At 40.0% G+C, this 12950-nt stretch overlaps 1 protein-coding gene across 1 annotated transcript in view; it reads right to left on the bottom strand.

Annotated features, from left to right (window-relative positions):
- The window catches only part of LOC134205223 (microtubule-associated protein tau), an 82781-nt gene extending 70448 nt beyond the window's left edge, over window positions 1–12333 (bottom strand). Inside the window, exon 1 of the mRNA XM_062680285.1 lies at window positions 11619–12333. Within this exon, the coding sequence (XP_062536269.1) occupies window positions 11619–11706 (88 nt within the window). The 5' untranslated portion in view covers window positions 11707–12333. The remainder of the gene's footprint in view (window positions 1–11618) is intronic.
- Between the last annotated feature and the right edge of the window lie 617 nt (window positions 12334–12950).

Raw genomic sequence — 12950 nt, forward strand, 5'->3', positions numbered from 1 at the left:
CGCGTTGAATTTTTTTTTAGGAATTTTGTTATATTTGTTATTGTAGTTTTAAATTAAGTTAATCCGGTACTGTTGTGTTGATTCAGTTTCAAAAAGTTATTCAGAAGTTCATTCAAGGTTTTCAAGAATTTTCAAGAAAACTTTGATTACAGCTTTCTTGTAAACGCGCAAATATACGCAAGCAAATCACTCACTAGAAGGTGGTACTAGGGTTATATTTCAATCCCCCATTTACATTTGGGGACATTTGGGGACATTAGGTTTGCGGGACCATTTTATAGCAAAGAATTATGATAAATAAAGTTTTTCTTCTACAACCTTTTGATATGAAACTTCGCGTGCAAAACAAACCAATCTATCGGAAAGCTAAAGCTTTAAGCTTTGAAATGGTATATAAAACCTTATATTTTGAGAAAAAATGACTTCATAACATACAAATCAAAGTTAGTACCGTCAACTGGGGGGAAGATGATCATTTTTAAGACAAAACATGCAATAACAATGTGTGTTTACATTTTAAATCGAAACAAATATTTTCAAAACATGTACTGCTATACGTTGCAATAATCAACAACTTTAGTTTTCTGAAATGTGTTCGCATTTATTAAAATAAATCAAATTATCACACATCTTTTGAGTAATCTGGTTTGGGGTGAAGTTGATCCAGACAGCTCTACTAAAATCATAATGACCTAGCCGTCAAAATACACTAGGTTATTTGTATGAATGTTGATTTTACTACGTAAAGAAGTCTACTAAGTCAATGTTTGAAACGACAATAGCGTCATTTATGACTATCTCTCTCTTTCTTCCACAAAATACATTTTCATGATTCTAATCGAAAAACTCGGATATCTACCTAGCGGTAACATTACTTGAACAGAGAATATTGTTGACTACCGTTTCATGAAAAAATTTGGCACTTTCGACTGACACATCAAATGATCATCTTCACCTCAATGATCATCTTCCCCCCAGTTGACGGTAATGATTTTTTTATTTTTATCAGCTTTTTTCACTTCACCAGCCAATATCTTTTGACTGAATAAACACACCGCTTCAATATGTTCCGATTCTTTTATCTAGGGTATATACTTTCATATGATATATAAATTAGACAAATTGGAGATAGATATTTTCCGATTAATGGCCACCCTTTTCCCCATAGTGCGCCCTAGTGGCACTAACCTACAATGTACTTGCGTCTCCACGCACTATCCCTACCAGAATGCTGATTCGCCGACGCGTGGTGCTTTGTTCCCTAGGAGCTGCCAGCTAAAAGGCGTTTTGCCTCATGATATCACCACTTTTTTGAAATGTTAATATTATCAATATGATTGAGATTTTTGACAATTTTTGAATGGCATCAATTAGCTATCTTGTTTAACTGATGCATAATGTAAAAATACTCATAAATAGCGTTACAAATAAGACAATAAACCAGTGTTTGCTTAGCTAGGGCATATTGCCCCCCGCTTTCCCTACGGATGCTTCATCTACTCTTTCTAGGCTTCTCTTGGAACGGCAATTTGTGACCATGGAATACGAAATAGAACATTTTTCTCTTTGACATTATCCTTTCTGATTTTCTTTACATTCCCACAGAGTTTCAGCCGTTTCTGCAATCGATCAAACGATGTTTTGTTAGAGAAAAACAAATCCAACGAGCCTCCTTAATGGGCATATTATCCTAGAGCATCTCCGAAATATTTCTATATCAGACGGAGTCTCAAAAATGACACAACTACACACACATATTTCATATGTATTAATAAATAGCAAAAAATAGTTCCAAGGGACATAAGTTCAATGTACTTTGCAGTGATGTCCTTGCAATATAACAATGAAATAATGGAATCGATAACAAATACTCATTTTCTTCTTCTTTCATGACTTTATGCTTCAACAGGAACTCGTTTCTTGGCATTTCCAGAATTTTTATTTCCAGGCTTTTTATTCCCAAAATCACATGAATTTGCATTTTATGGGCAAGACCAATTACTAATTTTATCCTGGGAGAAGCAAAATGATTCTTCTCGATGAGATGCTAGATCTTGATCGAGAATCAGACTTGCCGTCTCCAGACTGTTCCGTCCTCTTTGCTCGTAAAGCTAACGGGAAACTCGTAAATACTGGTTGCACCCAAATAGAGGCGCATTCCGTTGCACTCAACTTACCTCGACTTTTGGGGTTGCCTTTCTTCAAAATGTGCGTGTTCCTCATGATAGAATAGGATCCCACCAAAACCAGACACAAATTTATCACTGCTGAAGATATCTTGAATCGATTCAAAAATCAAAGACGTCCGGTTGAACAAACTGCTTTCGGTAAAACAAAAAGTGACAATGGTTGGAATTCGATGTGCGTAAAGCCTGGCAGCCAAAAACCATCTCACGACTATCTTATTCCAAATACCACTGCCGGTTGGGAGTTTTCCATATTTTCCATTAATAACCCTTGCCATATGTCCTAGCAACAGTTATTTCTGCAGGCTGAGACTACAGCGTGCTGTGCACACTACAACCAAACAAGGCTCGAATTAAAGCAAGAACGGTGCAAATTCACTGCCACAAACTTGCGATTATTGTGGGAATGCTCGCAGCGAGGCAACCTCAGGACTATTTAGGAATGGTAAGGTCATTATATTCCGGCAATGGCAAATGATACGTTTTTTGGTGACGAAAGACATATAGTTATTGATTGGGTCTATGGCTTTACACTACTTTGAATTGGTTCGCACGTCTGGAGAGGAAAATCCAAAACGGGAGGGGCCATAGATATTTTACTCAGTTGTTTCTCAACCAAATTATTTATTTTTTGTATAATATTCCAAACAATGTACTGAAAACAAAATAGGTCAGTTGGAATGGGGCTTTGGGGACTGGAATAGGGGTGCTGCCCTAATAAGTCTTTTTTCTCACAGACTCAGAAAGATATCGTGCTGAACCACATTTTGCTATTCGTCCAGACAAAACCTAATGATGGCTTTATACTACCGATAATGATTAAATTTTATATAGAGCATTTATTCCGTTATTGATAACATGCTCCTGTGTTAGTTTGTATGTAATCTGTTACATTTTGTGGGCGCTTCCTCCAGTATGCTGAAGGAGGGTAAGGGGACTTAGTTGACCCCTTCTAAGCCCCAGGGGAGGCTTAAAAGTTGATAGTATAACAGTAGAGTTAAAGCATCAGGAAATGTTTGGAACCTACAACCTTTAAACACAAATAGAACAATGATTGAGATAGAAGTGACATTTAATAATAATTTTACCGTAACTTGCGAATTTATTCACGAATCATATTGGACTATCATATTGGTTTCATCTTATATTGAAGCAAAAGCTTTTAAAAAAGTAAATAGAAGACGCGAACGTTGTATTATCCTGACCGCGATTCCATGACGCTGACCTACACTAGCGTCAGCGTCATTGCACAAACGTACCCATCGCGAACGGATGACGATTCGGAAATAAATTGAATTATATAAATAGAATATGAAAACAAAACCGCCTTATCCCGACGTACACAGTCACATCTGATGTGGTCTACCTACTAACAGCTGTCTCGCCTCTACCGAGTTTAAACTTTACAAAAACGTAACTAGTGGTAGGCAAACTGTAAAAATAAAAACGCCACATGTGAACTAGTGGTACGGCTATATATTTACTCTAGTTTAATCACATTATGTGTCAATGGTCGATGTAACGACAAACGAAACCGGCGTCTCTGTTATGACATGTGACAAGTATCTTGTCCGTGATTCAGGGCGTGAATTGTAAATATGTGTACCTACTGCACTTAAAGCATATCCTGTAAAATGTCTGCAACCGTCTGAGCTGTTACCGACATGTCCTTTGAAATAAGTCCCTCAAGGTTTGTTTTTGACATTTTCTCCACACTCGCGTGAACTTATGCAACACCCGACCGAGCTGAACAGACTAGAAAGTGTACTTAAAAAAAATCATTTATCCAATGATTGAAAAATAAGCAGGGTATTCGTCATTTTGACAATCGAATAAACAGAAAATCGACATTATTTCACTGAATCAAAAATTTAGAATATTTTTGGCTTGTGCTTATTTTGTTTATGTATTATAAGCTTTACCAGTCGTATCGCGCAAAATTTTTTCGTTTGCTCTGCGATCCTATTTTATTTTGCCTTGAAAAACCGCCTTTGGCCTTCAGAAACCGAGTGATGGAGAAATCTGGGTTTCATTTGTGTATGAGCCCTAGGGTGGCTCAAAAAACATTTTTTCCAAATTTTTTGATGGGCCGCCCTCTTATTCGGTTCTATTTGATGTCCTGATGCTCTGGTCTAAATTTCGGCCAAATCGGTCAACGTTTGGGCCGTGCTAAACTCGTTGGAAGTTTACATGGGAATATGTATGCAGAAAAATCGAAAAACAGCGATTTACAGTTGGACGGCACAATTTACGATGAAGAACCATGATACTCATTCAGTTCTTGTAGAATTAAATACAGAATGTTATGCTTTAGATTAGAGTTTATTAGGCAAAGATATTAGCATTTTACTGAAGTGTTGTATGGATGAATTTATTTCTTTTCAAAGCTAAAAGAAACGAAATTTGCTCAAACCCCACTTCAGAGAAATGCTAATAGCTTCGCCGGTCAAACACTAATCTTCTCACGGTTTTCTGCATAACATTCTGTATTAAATTCTTCAAGGCCAGAATGAGTATCATAGTTCTTAATCGTAAATTGTGTTACTTTTTACTTACTTATGGATCCTGTACACCTCCGTCCCTTTTCAGAGCGGGGAGGGGTCATGAATCACCTTAGAAACATAGCTTGCCTTCAAAAGCCTTCACATGCAAAATTCCATTTACTTGAGTAGTCTCCGAGTTATGCAGAAATTTGTATTTCATTTGTATGGGAGGCCCGCCTTTAAGAGCAAGAAGGGGTCACGAACCAATGGGGGGAGGGGGGTCTGTCGTTTTCTTGCGCACTTACGCATAAATAAAAAAATCATTTGTATGAAACTGAATGATTGAATCTTAACTGGGGGGGGGGGTTAGAAAGTCCCAGAAAAATTGCTTACTTAATATGTATACGACCCCTGAGAACTTTCCTCAACCCCAAAAAACCCTGCATACAAATTACGCGCCGACAGTCAGAAATTCCTGTTTGTGTATATAGAAAAAGAAGATTCACGCAATTTACGGAGGGTCCAGAAATCATCTGCCACCTAATTACTAACGGCCTGAGATGAAACTTGCAGACGCTGCATCTTTTCCCTTGACACTTGTTCTTTATTTCATCACAGTTGACCATCGAGTTTCAACTGTTTCTATGACTGTTTCACCTATGTCCCGTTTCGCCAGCAAAATAAAAGTGTATCCAATTCGCGAATTAGTAAATTCATATTTATTAGGATTTTTATACCAGGAACAAAGCACACGTTTATAACTGATTGATAATAAGCTATTAGCGGATGATTTGGAATACTCGTTAAAGTGGAAAAGTCTTCGTAAAGCAAAAATCATGCAAATATTTTAGTTGGGATACCAATACTTTCACACAAAAAGCTGCTGGCAGCATCTGATAGTTCGTGACAGCAGCTGACTGGTAGCAGATGAAGATACATTTTTTCCTCTTCGCAAGACTCGTCTCAGCCAACGACTAACGCGAACCATAGTCTTCGACATTGACAAGATTGAATTGCATTGGGGCTAGCTGGTACATAGGACTGTGGCAGTAAACATCCTCCTTCCGTGTTATCTTCTCTCGAACTCTGGCTGATCGTTACCAGAACGTCAACCAGCATCGTAGCAGATATCTTAAAAACATTGATGTCTGCGCTTCCGCACGACGTATTACTCCATCTTTTCCTGAAGTCTATCGGGCCCTTTAACTTCTATGGGCCATGGGAAAACTGTCAAAACCAACGCAAACGTACCCATTAGGGTGGTTCAAAAAATCGATTTTGCTCCACAGTGCTCATCTGATTCTTTACCATGTTCTGAGTGTCCTCTGAAAATTTGAGCTCATTTGGATTAAAACTGATTTAGCACAAGCCGTTTCAAGTTTGCATGCAAATTAGTATTGGGAAAATTTATTTTTTCATTATACTGTTAATGACGCTTCCCCATCAAGCGCATGTTAAAAGAAAACCTACATAGCTAAAAGGAATACTCAACAGCTTTCACTCAGTGAAAACCGCATCTCAATTAATCGTTCCAATAATTAGTAATCGAATTTAATCTATACCGTGGTTTTCTGGAGCTAATTGCATAACTCATCAACAGGCAACATTACTGCTCGTGGCGCGAAAGATAGCACACACAAATTCAGGCTACTATGTTGCACTGCACATTTCAGTAATGCCCTCAAAGAAGTTTAACGATCATGACTAAAGATTCGCAACCTCTTTAAAATCGATTACTAATTATTGGGACGATTAATCAACATGCGGTTGTCGTTGGGTGAAAGCTGTTGAGTATCCCTTTTAGCTATGTAGGTTTTCTTTTAACCTATGCTTAATGGGGAAACGTCATTAACAGTATAATGAAAAAATAAATTTCCCCATACTAATTTGCATGCAAACTTGAAACGGCTTGTGCTAAATCAGTTTTAATCCAAATGAGCTCAAATTTTCAGAGGACACTCAGAACATGGTAAAGAATCAGATGAGCACTGTGGAGCAAAATCGATTTTTTGAACCACCCTAGTACCCATTCTGCGTGGGAGACACGTTTTCGTCGACCACGACCACTAGATCACCTACTTGGATCACTAAGATACTTTTCCGAACTACTTTTCACTTCGTTGAAATCCGACGCCATTTGGCCGGGGATTTACTATAGAACGCACCAAACGCTAAATCAAATACCTAGTTTGTAAGGGACATTATAATTTGGTACCAAATTATGTAAATATGAAAATAGTAATGCAATTAGTGATATTAAGCGGGAAATAAAGGAAATAAGTCAAACGATTCAAAATTAAGATTCGTAGTGTTTTTTTTTAGTTTCGATGCGCGACTAACCCTCAACTTGTCGGCATGAGCCGCCAAGCAAGGGTGCGACGCATTACCCGCGTCAACTCCTAAGCTCTATCAGGAGATTGAAACAGCCTTCCGAAGCATAAAATCCAACAAGGCTTCTGGGATCGCATTTCAGCACATATGCTCAAAGCTGACCCCATGATATCTGTCAGAGTTTGCAGAAGTCGCTCTCAATAGATAACGAACAACGATAAAAGAGAGGCTAAAATCTCTTCGAATCATAACACGCCATGAAAACAAAACTATCGCACTTGTATACAAGTTGAAGAAACTGATTCGGAGCGGCCCCCACCAAAGGGGTTTGATAAAACGATTTGTTCTCGCTCATTTTATGTTGGGGAGCATATTGTTTCGGCCGACTCGATACAGGGCGTCTTAGTGAAGGTACGAAAAGGGGATCTGACTGTGTGCGACAATTGGCGGGGCATCAGGTTGCTGTGCTTGTTCTCAAAGTTCTGTGCAAAGCTATCCTAATTTGGATACAGGAGAAAAAAGACACGACTAACCGACGACAGCAGGCAAGATTCCGCCCGAAGGTTAATGGGTGCACCATATTGTCACGCTTCGTGTAATCCAGGAGCAAGTCAACGACTTCCAAAGCTATAAAAAAATATGCGGTCATACTCATGAAGACCCTGGAAACTTGATTGCGAAATGCGCAAGTATGTGAAACAGTTTGTGCAATATGCCCGTTGGTAGCTTCCGAAGGTTACCACTCATCATTCATCCGATTCTTGACTCAAAGCGGACTTGTAGCTTTTTAAGGTAAGTTTACTGAAAAGGGCAATCATGATGTGAGCTCGGCGTACTCAGTAGTCTGACGTGGCGAATCAAGGTTTCTATCCGTGTACACTTCTGATGCTTTGTGCCGCTTGATTACAATTGTTTCAGATATATCTAGCGCATTGTTGAAACTCGAACTCGATGCGGCGAACGGCTCTAGGATGTGGTCCTGCAAGCGCGTTGAGCGCAAACTGCAACGTGCGAAAGCTGGATAGTAGACATAGGCTAATATGCCTGAGTCTTCAGCGCATATCGCACCATATCTCACGAGGCGGCATGTGTTCTTGCGGGCATGATGCCTATGTGCTACACCCTCAGGGGGCACCGCTAATGCTCGCAGGAATATCAAGGCAGCAACGGTAGCAAAATGGCACAGGGAGTGGGACAACTTTGCTAAGGGAAGGTCCCAAGTGTTTCTGCGTGGATTAGCAGACGTGAAGAGTTAATCTTTGCCTTGACCCAGTTTTTAACAGGCCACGGATGCTTCAGGTGGTACCTGCACAGGTTAGAACATGCGGCATGGACACTACTACCGACAGCATCGTCATAAGAATGTACCAGAACCCAGAACAGTGAAGAGCGGTCGCAAGAGTGGCGTCCAGGATAGCCGACATTCTACGATGAAGTTGGCGCTCGGAGCAACAGCTGGCCGCCATTGCGGATATCGCACCATGAGCACTCCACCGCGAAAGATATATATCGTTTATGTATTGGAACGTCAGTGCCAGCTACCAACGCTGAGTAGACCGTGGCGTGCTTCGGGTCATCGGGCAACCATTGAATCGGAAGTTACGAGTGAGCTTCCGACGTCGGGCAACCCTACTCCATGAGTGATAATTCCAGGTGTTTGTTCGCGGATATGCCTTCATTCCGCCATACAAAAATAAAAATAAAATCTATGCTGTAAACACTGAATGTTTTCTTCGTAAGTGCATTCACAAGAATTTATTGAATGCTGGAAACTGCTAATAAAAAGCAGCCAATCAGTTACATTACCACCTGTCTAGCAGCTAATTGTTAGGAGAATGGACTGAATAATTTTACCATCGTAGCAAAAATCCAGGAAATACGTTGACCTTAAACCGTAGAACGTGAGATTCAAGCATTGGATATCATCGCAAAAATTCCAATCAAGCACCTCCTATACTGCCGCTAACCGCAAGTCGAGCACATCTGTATATGGGGCTCCATATACAGATGTGCTCGACTTGCGGTTAGCGGCAGTATAGCGGTGGTGACAGAGCAGAACGTGGTGTTGGTTAGCCTTGGACTGAAAGTCTCCTTATTAAAAACAAAGGTTGACTTCATGGGGATCGGAAAGCAGATGTAGCGAGTTAGTCAATCCGACGGGGATCGCGGAAAGTACCCATCACACGATTTAAAAATTGCTATCGGAGACGCAAACGCGCAGATCAGGAGAAAAAGCTTCTTTAGTCCTAAATCTGCTACCAAAACTAATTATCTGCAAACTAGACACAGTCTAACACCGTTGCGTACAAGAAGCTTGTACAGCAGTTCCTAAGGGATGGTATGGAGATAAGACCGCTACGCATTAAGCGTGTACCAGCCACCGGTAGTGAACCGATGCTACATGTATTTCAAAGCTGGTCACAGGTCCTGTAAGTAAGTAAGTATGACGGAGGGTTTGTGACAAGGTACCGATATGCCTGATATGTGCCATCAAAAAACAGACACGTGCTATCAAAACAGATTTTCCATTCAGCGGAGAAAACAAGAGATCACTGTGCAAATAACGCATCTGAATGCTAACCACTGCTAACCACACAGTAGCTACTGTGGCAGTCGATATCTGAGTGGTCAACGAACGTTGTTGCCATTGCTGATTTTTGCCGAATTACTGACGACAACGGCATCTGGGTGGCGGATGGCTGTAAGCTGAAGGGAGCAATTATAGCAAGGATAAACGAGGTGTTATACTGTAACTGTTGCGACCTACCTCAGTGATTGATATAGCAAATTACTCAGACGATTGACAGACTAACGTTCTAACTAACGGTAGGTTGGAAGTCGTTCCTCATTTCGGGCGACTTTATTGCGTCGGAAGTGGAATGAGGCAGCTGCTGCAACACCACTAGTGGACAAATCCTACTGAACTGACTAACGTGAACTAAACTGAACGTGGTTCTTACCAACGTTGGAAGAGGTAGAATGTTTCGTAGAAACAGTAAGGAGCCGATAATTGACGTCACGTTAGGTAGTCCTGGGTTGACCAGTGACATGATCTGGAAAGTGGATGAATTCTACACACTTTGCGACCAGTCTACTATAAAGCTTGTCATGGAGTACACAGCGTTAAATCTCGCTTAACTTTTCAAAGGGACCTAAGTAACATTTTTTTCATGAATTAAATTGAATAGCGCAATCAACAGAAAAAACATGAAAGCTTTTGATTGCAGTACTCAAATTAATTCATAAAAAAAAATTACTAAGGTCCTTTTGAAAAGTTAAACGAGAATGGACCCCATACAAAGCCTGTAGGGGGAGGTCTGGGACTTTGACGAGGGATCCCACATGGCAGCCATTAGGCTAGAGAACAACATCTTAGGTCTCAACTGGGACGAACTAAGTGCCATTATATCACGTACGTGCTACGCAACCATGCTGAGAAAAAGCTTACCGAGAAACGGTAAGCCATGAAGGATGATGCAAAAAGCCCAGGGTAGGATAGGATCGAACGTCGCACTGAATTCAGAGCTGCGAAATCAGCCCTCAATAATACCATCGAAGAAAGAAGGAACATTTAGTTACTGGTTCGAAAATACCCCACGAGTCCCCGGCCACCAGCGCCCTACGAGGCAGCTGGAAAGATAAGCGCTACAAAGCTGTCGAGCGAGGAGTTGCCTGAGATCACTAAAACGTTAGACAGCATCAACGTACCAGGATCATACATAGCGTTGAAGGTCGCTATCAATCCTCTACCGGCTAACTTTGTACACAGAAAGCATGGAGGGTCTGTAAAGCAGAAAGCAGTACGGTTTAAGAAAAGAGAGGTTCACTGTGGATGCCATCAAATCTGTTTTCCGAGGTAGTAAGCCTTTCTTTTCCATCGCATCAAAGACAATAGTAAATAGGATAAACATTCGTATAATTATCATTCAAATTTAAATGCTCAATCTTTCTTTCTGTCTTGCATTCATTTAGATCTATCACAGTTATTGACTGCATCGTTTCTGAACTAAGTTGCTATACTGTATGCCAAAGAAAATTTTCCATTCGAGAAATCCCGAGCACGGCATAATTTATATACGCGTATCATAAGTAACGGAACGCCACATAGGCATGTATCGGCCTTGGTAACAGACTCACTTCTTTAGCTTTTCAAATGGTCAATCTATGCTGCAATGGAACACATCATTTTACATTTAGGTGCTAATTGAACATTGTATAGTGATGGTTACGCTGACGAGCCACGACCCATTCCATTATTTACCAACTGAAGCGAATGAAGGTCAGACAACCTATACATTGAATAAAATAATAATCTAATCTTTACGTCAAATGGAATTATCACTGCATTAATCGATCTGAACTCATTGTTATTTTTTAAAATCTAGAAAGTTCACCCCATTATCTCATTATCTAAAATAATCTGTATAATGCTTGTGTTAGTACATCAAATGCGTTGTAGAACGATGACAAAAGAAAACGATTTTTTTCACCTTCAGTATCATCTTACTTGCGAATTTCGCAAATCAACAACAGTTTTCAATAATTGGAAACGCCGGTGAAAACAAAAACAATTTCCATCCCCTTTAAAAATCCTTCCAACGGGAGTGTAGGCGAATACCTGTGCTTTGTCGTTGCCTTTGCATCGCAGCATCCGGCACAGTCTGCTTTTCCGATGATGATGATGTACTCTCGGCGACCGACGCCATCTTGGTTCTTTCAAGAGGGCTCCTTGCGTACGCGTATCCTTTTTTCACGACTTCGTATTCACCACACAAAGAATGGGATGCTGCGCTAAAATGGAAACTGCGCTTTTCACTACACTTTTATATCCAGAACAATCGAAATGCTCTTTCCACTTTTTCAATTCAAACGGCCAATTATTGGATTATTCCGACACCAGCTTTAACCAATTTCGATCAACTGCTTCACAATAACAAAGATGAACACACTTTCAACTATTTTTAAACTTTCTTGGCACTGAGAGAAAAAAATATTATTCATTAAGTAGGTACGTAATCCCAAATGCTCGGATGTGAAAATTAAAGATTTTTTAGCACTGCCCACAGATAGTTTGCACAACAAGTGTCACCAACAGTTTCAGATTATTGAATCAAATGGAAGCGACTCCTATAGCACTAATTGAGCTGTACTTCCTTTCCACGTTTTGCGACAGATGAAACCCATGGGGGTGCACCTATTTTTTTGTTTACACTGCACCACACAAGCTACCGCGCCCGACGAGCCGTTGGCGTTGTGTCTAGTAGTGATGATGATAGGGAGGAATATGATAACAGATATTCAAGAGCCGTTCATGTAGCAAAAACTGCCATAACCGTTTCAAGTGTGAGGGAATCTTCGTTTCTCTAATGACAGTTTCGCGCCTATCAACGCATGCGCGCCAAAGTTGGAGGAGGATTTTCATAGATGGCACATCAATTGATAAAACAAAAGCTTATCAGCGAACAGAGTGAAAGCGTGCTGTGTGCAAGTTTTGAAACAGCGCTTTTTAATGGACAGAAATGAAATAATAATTTTACGAATTTTGCTTTGAATTTGCTTAGAATTATTCAACAACCGATGATTGATCGCTATGTTTATTTTGGTATTTTATTTGTTTTCAATCGAAATTCCATAAATAAGGTTATTAATTGTAAGGGAGGAAACCATATGCAGTATGTAGTCAAACCATATAATTATTTCCGTTAATTGACGCCAGCTAAAATTTTTGAATAACTCTTGGATCCCAAGTATCACACGCAAAATCTTCCAAATAGCTGCTTGATTAAGTATATTTCCAAATGATGTCCTTGAAGTTTCAGGCAAAACACACAGCATATACCTAGTGGCTTTTTAGTTTCTGAACTTTATAATATTTATTTTTGTTATCAGTGTAAGGTACAACGGAGCAAGTATGCGGAATGCGGGTAAATTAAAATGGAAGCTGTAATTA

Source organism: Armigeres subalbatus, chromosome 1 (assembly GCF_024139115.2).
Source record: "Armigeres subalbatus isolate Guangzhou_Male chromosome 1, GZ_Asu_2, whole genome shotgun sequence".
In the NCBI taxonomy this organism is placed as follows: domain Eukaryota; kingdom Metazoa; phylum Arthropoda; class Insecta; order Diptera; family Culicidae; genus Armigeres; species Armigeres subalbatus.